Genomic DNA, 11,233 nt, shown 5'->3' with positions numbered 1-11,233 from the left:
TGGTGAAAAAAATATCATTAGGGAACCACTTGTTGAAAGAGAGAAAATCATCTTGCCACCTCTCCATATCAAACTTGGACTAATGAAGCAGTATGTGAAGGCTTTAGACAAAAATGGAGACTGCTTCAACTATTTGTGCTCATTTTTTCCTGCTTTAAGAATTGAAAAACTAAAAGCAGGGGTTTTTGACTGTCCACAAATTCGCGAGTTGATTGCAGATTCAAATTTTTCATCACACATGAATGATGTGGAGCTTTCTGCCTGGTCCAGCCTTGTCGCTGTCATTCACAACTTTTTAGGGAACCGCAAGGCACCAAACTATGCTGAGCTTGTGGAAAATCTTCTTAAAGCGTATGAAAAGATTGGTGCCAACATGAGTATCAAAGTACACTTCCTCTACAGCCACTTGGACAGATTTCCGGAAAATTTAGGTGAGTATTCTGAGGAACAGGGCGAGAGACTCCACCAAGATATAAAGACCATGGAGGAGAGATACCAGGGAAGATGGGACATGCATATGATGGCCGACTACTGTTGGAACTTGCAGCGCGATTGTCCCAATTATCCTCACCATCGGAAATCCTACAAGAGACGTTTTGACATGGAATGAAGTTGAAATAAATGTAATTTATTCTCATTCTTTATTCTTGTTCTCATTCATAATACAAATTCTGTTCATGAACCATTGTATAGATTGGTTGCTTTACAAAATCTGAGACGGCCGATGGGCTGTATTTCCGAATTTGTGTATGGTGATATCGCAAAAACTAGAGCCATTTGGGACAAACCAATGTCATTTTTGAATTCAGTGGCCTCATATTAGTCTAATTCCATTCCAATATCGCTGGCATAAAAATTAGTGTATACCAGTGTTATCGTTAAGGCGAGGCATCGTGGTAATGCAGTAACTTTTGAATCTTACCATTTCTTTTTATAGCCCCAGGATAAACAAAGGGAATTGCCACTCCCATTTGTTGCTCCCACTACCATATCACTCAAAACGTACCGCACCTCCGATACTTTGTACACATGCTCAACACCACTCGTGGTCGTGTTTGCCTGCAAACACACGCTCCAATGGTTACAACTAACTTATTGTAATGTGTATCTCAGTTGACAACTCAACAAGACAGCTGAACTCTTGCCTAAATTAACGACCAAAACTTGCATTTCTTTTGTTGTTCAGTATATATTTGCACAATTTGAGGGTCAATGGAAAAGTGACTATTGGCTGTTTGGGTCGATATTAGTCAAACATTTGATACAAAGAGACCAAAAACACGAGCGCTGACAGATGAACCTGTGTGCTTCGATGCTCATAAACAGAAATCATGGTTCATCTCCACAGAACCCTCATTAAAATTCTTATCCACGCCTCAAGGCTTTCACACACATCAAACATAACCTATCTTACAGAATTTCATTGGCGTAATGCACCGGGGCTCTTAAGCATTTCCACTTGTTTTTTGTGGTAGATTGAGTGAGGATTCATAAAAAGTGGAGTCAAAGGGAAAGCAGAGATGGAGCCTTGGCAGCTCAGGGGTTTAGAGGACAGGATGTGCCTCTGCAGAAGCTTTTTCCTGCCCTTGCCTGCCTTTGGTTCAGGCCTGCACATTGTTCCCCTCGTACAATCAAACTGGGTCATTGACAAGGCCATAGAGCGAGGCCTCAGCTGTGAATAATGCCCTCCCTTTATGTGCTGGATTGATTGGAGATCAGACTAGTGTGGATTTCAGGGATCAGATTTGACGGTTTCCCTTCACAGCCTATCAAGCATGGCCAGACGTAACACAGCTACACCGAACTGATCAACGCGACTCGTGTTAGAGCATGAAGCAAATCAATGTGCCACAATGGAAGAGCACGATTCACTTATGGAGCGATTACGTAACCCCTGTCACAATCATGTACGTGCACTTTATAGTGTGGAAGAAAGATGTAATGAATAATTCAACAAAATGAATACACATAAACCACTGCTTTCTGGCAGCGTATTCTCATTTTGACTCAAGATTCTTTTGTACAGAATATAAAAATAAATACTTCCACCAGATGGCACTCTTGTATATGGGACATCTCTTTTTTTCCTGCTCATATAAATATACAAAATTGTCTAATCCCTTTATGTAATTATATATATGTAAACCTGATGCAAAAAGTTGCGTATTTAACAAAGTAAAAGATTGTTTTGTGTATTTATTGCTTCTGGAATTATTCTGCAACATCAGATCACACATTTTGATTTTAGTATTCACACTCTACACACAATTTCCTCTGGGATCATTTATTTTATTTATTTGTTTATTTGATGAGGACAGTGCATATTAATGAACACTCAGTACAAATAAAAACATTACTTTGTGTAAATATGCCGGATTTAGGTGGGAGCTCTTTTCCATCCGTAGTCCTCAACATTTAAAAACAGACTAAACATACAAACAAGACAATACAGTGTATATGACACATTACTATTTAAAAGTGTACATCATACAATACATTATTAATAAAATAAAAAATACAATATAAAACCGCCACGAAGAATAACTTCAGAGATGGGAATGAAATGCTGAGCAGACATCACAGGTGTTCATAGCTTTGATTAGATTTTAACCTTATTTATTTAAAATTTTTTTTTAGCTCTTTAATAAAAATTAATTTAAAAAATTTAAATTAAATATAAAATCAAATTAATAAAATATTCTGCATCTGATTGAATCTACGTGGACAAATTGGGGTCAGAAACTAGGCATCATATTAAAGGAATGAGTTCCAAAAGATTATAAACATATAATCATTTATTCCACTTTTAAAAGGATGTATGATATGGACACCTATTCCTGCCACTGTGTTGGTAAAATAATTTTGTAAATCAAAATCATTAAATAATTGTTGCTATGTCCAAATTTTATAAAAAAATAAAATAAAAATTAAAAAAAATCCTTTACAGTGTATTTTTCTGATAACTGACCACAGTTTAACTAGTTTGAAATATCTGTACTTTCCTTTGCTTACATTTACAAAACAAGTTCATTACTTTTACATTATTAAAAATTATAATAGTTATGTTATTATCTATATTTGTTGTTTTTATGTTGCCACACTGTGCAGCTTCACAACACCAAGACCAAAGGCCATCTAAATGGAAGCAACAATAAAACATGAAGGAGAAAAAAGAAAGTCTTTGGTGAGTACGTTTTTCTGCATCACATACAGGAAAGTAACAAAACAAAAGCAGTCTTGTGAAAAAGACACAAGACAAAAAATGTCAATAAAGTAAAATAAAATAAACAAGTGGTGTCAGGCACAACAAACCCCGCCCCTCGCGCGTATAGTAGCTTATTTTGGCATCGATCCAGCTGATGTCATCATGTCTATGCATGTGCTGATGTCAGCATATCAGCTGCCTCTATATATGTGTCAAGGTTGAAGTAAATTGAAACAAAACTGATGTTTTTATAGATGTGAAATTTCGCCCATTATAAGGAAATGGGGGAAAAAAAGATTTTCAAAACTCATTAGAATTTGAACTTTGACCTACTTTTCCCAAAATGTTGTTTCCCATTCAGGGGCGGGGTAATAAGATGGAAAAATTGGGAAGACAGAACATGATGGAGACAATGATGGAAAAGTAAAACTAAACAAAAGTAACATAGAAACACATATTATTTAATTGGATTCAGAAAAAAACATCCATTAAAACCCAATGGTAAACTGATTTTTTTTTTCTTTTTGCCAAAGCAGAAGCTCAAACCAAACTGAAGGGAAATAACAACAGTTTTATGGATATTTGGTAACTTTCAATGGATTACATGTGACATAGTTGAGATTATCCAGAAATAAAAGGGAAGTAATGATATTTAATTTGAAAATGAATTTATTTAGCATATTTATGAAACAGTTTTTGGTTTTAGTCATTCACTTTTGTGCTTAGTTGTGTGTTTTCATATTATTTCTATTTCTTTTCCTTCTGTTTTTTTACATCTTTGCTCATGCAAAAGCAAATGACACACAAACAACATGAGATGCCACAAAATGAAGAAATAAGGACGTAAAAGACACATGAAAATCACATAAAAACAGTGAACAAGATGGAGACAATATAATTTAAGAAGATGGAAAAGATATGAAACAACAGAAGAAACAAGAAAATGTCCTGAAATCACCAACGCTGACAGGACCAGGAAAAAAAAAGTTGATTATTTTCAGTGTTTTGATTTTAACATTTCATTTGACATAAAAATGGTTTAATAGACTTCAAATTATATCAGTGTGACAATAGATGAAATTAACTGTACATAAAAAAACCAGACACTAATCATTAATTTTTTACTTTTATAGTTTGCGATCACTTCAGAATCTGGACTTTTTTTACTTTTAGTGCACTTGTTTTTGAATTTCTGTTGTTATATATTAAAATGTTGATACTAATTCATTAACTAAGAGAATATTTGGCACAAATATACTTCTCTAAAACTCCATATATTCATGGGTACGTGCAAATGTTTCCTCTATGTGCTTTAACTGTATTAATTGTGTGTATTTTTCTACACTGGCCTGTATAGTAAAGGAAATGCTGTGCAGTGAGATGCCAAATTTTCCCAATCTAGTCTATTAATAACAACACAAAAAACACTGTTACTCACTCTTCATCGTGATGGAGTGATGGAAAACACAGGATAATCACAGCTTTATCACAAGGACAGAAAACTACAGTTTCCTCATTAAAAAATACACATTAACATCAGAAATCAGTGCAGCTGAGTTTCTATTTCTACTTTCCTTTCTCACAGATGACAGAGGAAATGCCTGCTTCCTGTAGTTCCTTCTTTATTCGACATGTCCAGACAAATGGCTTCAACCAGCAGCTGTGTTACATCAGTGTGATCACAAAATAAGAACTGAAACTGTTAAAATTGTAATGTTACGCAGCAAAAGCGTTTATCCTTTAGTTCTGTATTCTTATAGACCAGGAGGTAAAATAAAATAAACGGAAAATCTTCATTAGTGTTTTATTATTTTTGTTCCATTCTGTTTTGTTTTTTTTTTTTTTTTATATATAAAAATGTTTATATTGATTATTTCAAATATAAAAGTACAGCAAATTGACTCTTAAATATCCTCAATTCTAAATCTAATATATGATGATGAGTAATTATTTTTTAATTCTAGTGAAGATGTCCTCTAATAATTACTGGAATCTGCTGTGAATTTCTTAAAAACTGAGATTTCGTCAGAGGAGTGATGATGGGAAATCCCAAAATATCTACAGAGGGCATGTATATATACCTTCACCACTTTAAGTGTCTTCTATAAATCTTGTCCACTTGAGGTTAATCCTTCAAGACAAGCCCCGGCAGAGCTCATGAACATCCTGATTGGTGAGTAGGGAGGCAGGGCTTTTGGAAATGCTGCCTCCTCTCCTCACAGAGGCAGCAGAGACTCTGAAGGGGAAGCAGGGACAGGAACCCACTGGAGATCTGAGCCTTTAGAGTCTGGATCTGTGTCAGGGAGGAGGTGCTGGTGTATTTATACTTTAGACTCTGCTTTCTATGTTTGCATACTGTACTTAGTTTAGGGAAGAGGTTTCACTTTACAGATAATATCATCAACTCACTCCAGCTATTTTAAAGCCTGAGAGTGTGTGTGTGTGTGTGAGTGTGTGTATAGGTGTGTGTGTGTGTGTGTGTGTGTGAGTGTGGGTGGGGGGGTGTTAGGGGGGGATCTGCCCAGTCATTGCTGCAGCAGAAAGAGGAGGTGCTGTTGTTCCACACGTGGATTGTTCTGATGCATTCTTCTCTCCCCTGTCCTTCTTGCAGTTTTCGTTCTTCCATACTACATGGCCACCGTCGCCCGTTGCGCACCTCTCCCCGCCGCACAGAGCGCACTTGTTGCGGATCCGCAGTTTCAGCAAAGCGTGCAGTGGAGCCACACTTTAGTCCAAAAGATCCTGCTCTCCATCCCCGAAACGCACAAATCCTGCATTCACACAGAGGTAAGACACATGACCGCCTGGGATAAATGGATTTAAAGCAGAGCTGCGGGGCTGTTTGGGTTTATTCTGCGTAAAAAAGGCGCATGACATGGAACTGAGTCACATAGAAACACCAGCTTCATGTTTCAACAGGATTATTGTCAGTGATTGTTTTGGTTTTGTTCTAAGACACAGGTGTCAAACATGCGGCCCGGGGGCCAAATCCGGCCCGCCAAAGGGTCCAGTCTGGCCCCTGGGATGAATTTGTGAAATGCAAAAAATTCCACTGAAGATATGAATCATTTAATTTCCAGTTGGTCGGATCAGTAAAATACTATCATAATAACCCATAAATACTCACAACTCCAAATTTGTCTCTTTGTAACTGTAAACATTTTCATGTCATTTTGCTGTACAGGGTGGGGAAGCAAAATTTACAATATTTTGAGGCAGGGATTGAACGACAGTGTATGACCAATTAGTTTATTCAAAGTCATGAGAATTGATTTGCCACAAGAAAATTGACATAATAGAAAATGTTTTTATTCTATGTGTCCTCCTTCTTTCTCAATAACTGCCTTCACACGCTTCCTGAAACTTGCGCAAGTGTTCCTCAAATATTTGGGTGACAACTTCTCCCATTCTTCTTTAATAGTATCTTTAAGAAAGTTGACATTGCTGTGTGATGTTCTATTGGGAACATGTTCTAAAACACCCCAAATAGCAGAATCCAGAGGGTTTAGATCTGGGCTAGAAGGCAGCCATAAACATGATTCCCAAAAATTGCTAAAGTTGGATTTGTTGCTGTTGTCAACAAGTGTTTTGGTGTTCTTGTGTAAGATTTTAACATCAAATCATATTTTACTGCATTTCTAACGGTCTTGTTGTCTACCTGAAGTTCAATTGCCATTTTTCTCATGGATTTGGTTGGATCCTTTAGGATTTTGGATTTGAGAGCTTTAATAAAAGCTTTGGTACGTTTTTTGTTGCTTCCTCCACTTCCAGACGTTCTCGTAATAGTTTTGCTCATAGTCATTCTCTTCTTTCCATTATAAACAGTCTTTATGGACACTCCAACTATTTTTGAAATCTCCTTTGGTGTGACGAGTGCATTCAGCAAATCACACACTCTTTGACGTTTGCTTTCCTGATTACTCATATGGGCAAATGTTTCTGAAAAGGTATGGATAATAGTGTTAGGTATGATTATGACATCAATATATGTTTGGTTTCAAAACAATTGACGTAGTGCCTGCTGAGAAAAAAACAACTAAATGTTCATTGTAAATTTTGCTTCCCCACCCTGTATTTACACTAAAACAAACTAACATTTCACAAAAACACGAATAACCTCAACAAATATAAATATTATGAAATGTCTGAAGTGTAATTTTACCTATATTCTGCCTGTTATTAAATGTTTTGTGTGTTTGTAGATCCACTGTGATCTGTACATTATAATTTACATGTTTAAATGATAAACTGAGGCATAATATTCTTAACCCTTTCATGCATGAATTATGAGAACCTTAGTCAAGATTTTTTTCTTGAGTGTTTTTATTCCTCCTTAGGCATAAAAAAAAACAAAAAACAATGTGATCGAGTTTTTTTTAATCTATAGAGTTACAAAAATATCCATGCATTTAATTTTTGAAGTAAAGAAACATGTTTAAAACCCAATATCAGAAAGTGATATGAAAACAATGAAATAAAAACATTTTTAAAGCTGCTAATCTGATGTCTTCTCACATTTTAACATATTCTAATGCTAGTAATTACTCACTTCATGGAGATAATATGCAAAAAAACCCTTTTTGTCTATCAAATAACTATTGAGTTACACTAAAACATGTCACTGTAGATCAGGTTTATCAAGAACAGCAAAATTACAGTCATGGTATGAATGTCAGGGTATGAGATGGTGCGTAAGTGTCCATTGTGTTGGCTGATATGCAAGTAAAACAACAAAACCCATTAATATACAAGAGAACAGCTGTAGAATAACTGTCCACTGTAGTGACTTATACATGAAAGGGTTAAAATTGCACTTAGTTTTCTTAAGAAATTTCAGTTTGTTCATGTTATTCTCATTGTTTTAAAGGATAGTTGGTAGATGTAAACATTTTCATCACATAATTTTACTTTTTTTGCACCAAAATATAGAAGAAAGTTTGGAGTTGACATTATTTATATATTATTATGTTATTATTTTACTGGTTCGGCCCACTGCAGATCAAATTTGGCTTAATGTGGCCCCTGAACTAAAATGAGTTTGACACCCTTGTTCTAAGATGTATATTTCTGAGCATGAATATCAGTGGTTGATCTTACACAACTTCTTAGAAAATACCTGCTTTAGACATTAAATGTGCTAAAACTTTCATACTCTAATAAGATGAACCAGAGAACAATTGACAAAGTGCTGGTTACTCATGTTTTCTGTACATTTATTCAATGGATTTGTAAATGTTCCCCTAGAAAGAACCTGAAAGTTGAATGTCTTGTAATGTGCAGACACTGTTTTGAGGAAGATCTAGTAGCTCTGAGACAAACATTCCTTTTGAATTAAACCCATTCTCTCATTAATTCTCAGAACTTCACATTTTGGCCTAAGACTGTATCTTAGAAACTACAACCAACTAGTACTTTTGACTGATTTTTTTATTTTATTTAATTTTTTTTAATTATTAGTGGCTCAAATTTGGTCAAGCTGAACTACTTTTATTCTGGAAGCATTTTACTTGTAGCCCAGTGTAATCTAATCTGTCCGTATCATCTTTCATGTACAGACACTACGACTGAATTCAACAGAAAATGCAAAGCTTCAGCTTATGGCATCAAGCATTGGAATCCGCTCTGCACCTGCACTGAGGGTTGTGTCAGAGGACTTCACTGTGGTAAGAATCATCCAAAGACATTAGAATGAGACTACCCTTTTTCTTTTATATGTAAGATTTACATATTCTTTATAATTTGGTTGAAGAGCCTGTATGCAGTCGGTGTTGCTTTTCAAATAGTGAGCCCATATTGAAAACTATAGACCTGTCACTTACCAGAATGTAACCACTCACTATTTATATAATTTCAATTAGTATGTTGAATGAAATGGTAGTAAATAGTGACAAATAAGAGGTCAAGATGAAGTAAAAAGTGCAGCAGCCAAAGAGTATTGCATTAAAATGTAGGATCACTATTTGGCAAGGAACAAGCTACTGTTCTGTAATGCATCAGCTGTTTCATCTTAATAACTTCCTTATAAGTCAGTTGTAAATTCTCTTTGAGTTTAGTCTTTAACCCATAACGACCCAGCGTGACTTTTGTGGCAGTTCCCAAATTAATTTTTCTCTATATTTAACCATCCTTAAGTGGTTTATCACCATTTATTGTAATATTATCTTCTGTATTTTGTGTTTTTTTCAGTGAAAATCACATATTTTCCAACATTTAATTTACTAATCATGTAGATGTTCATAAAAGCTCGGAGTAAAGTTAAGGATATTACATCAAAAATAGAGAAAACTGGACAAAACCTGACTTTTTCAGCCAAATCTATCATTAACTGAACATAAACCAAGTGACTCCTTCCACTGTCACTGATCCAACTCCATAGTTCAGTGGATCAACAGGGATTAAACAGTTTGTATCAGTAGGTGATTTTGGTCGATGGTGCATGTTTGGGTCTTTATGGGTTAAACTGAAATGTTGTCATGGCTCCTTTAGTAATAGAATAAAAGAAGTGACTTGTATCCTGTTGTTGTCATCCATCAGGAGACCGGTTTGACCCGGATGTCTGAGGGTCTTCAGCTGCACCGAGACCTGCTGGCGTCTGTCTCACCTCGGCTCACTAACACGGGCAAAGTGGACGAGTTAATGGGCGACATCAAAGACCTGGTGGTTCATGTCAACAAGGTAGTCAATCCGGATTTTCTTTATTTACTCATGAACTGTTTCCACTAATATTCCTTTGAACAGATGTATGATGTGTTTTCTGTTGCGTCTTGCAGATGCTGAAAATGGTCCGAACTGAAGTTACAGCCCAGCCCACTCCCACTCCTGTGAATTTGCAAATGCCAGGGGAATATGAAGTTCAGGTAGCGGCCCACCTCACTCTGGTTCAGCTCCAGACGTTTGGCCAGGATATGGTGCGCAGCTTGAGGAGCATGGAACAGAACGAAGACAAGGAGGCAGATGGCTGACCAGTAACGGACTGAGCTGTTTTACATTTTTGGGGGTGTGTACATGCTTTGTCGTGACGACAGGGTGGACAGAGTAGACAGACAGGAAGGACGGGGTTTGGAAAGAGGGGATGACATGGAGCAGACCTGAGAAGGGATCAAAACCAGGTCTCACCAAGCCCACCGGGACACCCACAGTCTGCTTTGGACATGTCGAAAGTACCTCATTGGCTTGTTATTATTATTATTTTTTAACATCTATTTATTAACATGGCATCTATTTATTAATTTCGTTTAAACAGGTTTAATATTTATGTATTTATTTAAATATTTATTTAGGGTGACCGTTAGTGATAAAGTTCAATGTCTTCAACTCTGGCAACTTGTGTTTTAGCAAAGGTCTGCCAAATTATTGTTTTGCTTTTTTTTATGTTTATTTTATAGAACTACAATGTATTTAATTGTCACATTAATAAGTGGTATGTACAGTAGCCCTGAGGGTCAAAACACAACATTACAGATGATAAAACTTGTCAAGGTCATGTATTGTTTCTAAAATGTTGTTCTGTGGAATGTTTTGACCTTCAGGGGCCACCGTACATGAATGTAACAAAATTGTCCAAAGTGTAAACATTTGTTTTTTCATATTTCCGTTTTGGTATATTATTTTTCTATGAAATGTGCAGATTATTTTCTCTTCCCTCAGTCAATAAAAAGACTTTTCCCCCAGTACAGTACAGGTCTTTTTGTGGGTCTTTCTCGGGTCACACTGATGCATGACTTTGTACATCATTCATGCATCTCATGAATGAAATCATTCCTGAAATTCCAGCTGGGTTAAAACAGTTACAGAGAAGTGCAACTAAAAGTGAAATAGAGGTGTTATTGCAGTGCTTCCTGTGTGAGGAAATGTGGCAAGGGCTGGCTGATGACCAGGAGGATCCTCATTCACAGGATTGGTCCAAAGTTCCCGGCGGTGTCATGTGTTCACCTCAGTAACATGTGACCATTCAACTGACTATGACGACAGTTGGTTGAAGCGCATGTGAAAAACACACACCACACAATGACTACAATTCTGTATGAT

At 36.3% G+C, this 11,233-nt stretch overlaps 1 protein-coding gene across 2 annotated transcripts; it reads left to right on the top strand.

Moving 5' to 3' along the window:
* Nucleotides 1-5,329: 5,329 nt before the first annotated feature.
* csf3a (colony stimulating factor 3 (granulocyte) a) lies at nt 5,330-10,977 on the top strand. 2 transcript variants are annotated; one of them, XM_030121721.1, is made up of 5 exons: nt 5,330-5,378; nt 5,817-5,992; nt 8,761-8,868; nt 9,740-9,880; nt 9,976-10,977. In XM_030121721.1, exons 1-5 carry the CDS (start codon nt 5,363-5,365, stop codon nt 10,165-10,167), a joined length of 633 nt encoding a protein of 210 aa, XP_029977581.1. In that variant the 5' UTR covers nt 5,330-5,362; the 3' UTR covers nt 10,168-10,977. The 2 variants fall into 2 exon arrangements, with proteins under 2 accessions (XP_029977581.1, XP_029977582.1); XM_030121722.1 differs by lacking the exon at nt 5,330-5,378 and adding an exon at nt 5,434-5,514.
* Nucleotides 10,978-11,233: the final 256 nt, after the last annotated feature.

The sequence above is a fragment of the Sphaeramia orbicularis genome, chromosome 19, assembly GCF_902148855.1.
Source record: "Sphaeramia orbicularis chromosome 19, fSphaOr1.1, whole genome shotgun sequence".
NCBI classification, from domain to species: domain Eukaryota; kingdom Metazoa; phylum Chordata; class Actinopteri; order Kurtiformes; family Apogonidae; genus Sphaeramia; species Sphaeramia orbicularis.
This window is presented reverse-complemented; position numbering and strand designations above follow the sequence as displayed.

Excerpts from the sequence above, each read along its gene's own strand:
- csf3a (XM_030121721.1), top strand. Across the intron at positions 8,869-9,739 it reads TGTCAGAGGACTTCACTGTG|GAGACCGGTTTGACCCGGAT; the intron begins GTAAGAATCATC and ends GTCATCCATCAG. Across the intron at positions 9,881-9,975 it reads TGGTGGTTCATGTCAACAAG|ATGCTGAAAATGGTCCGAAC; the intron begins GTAGTCAATCCG and ends TGCGTCTTGCAG.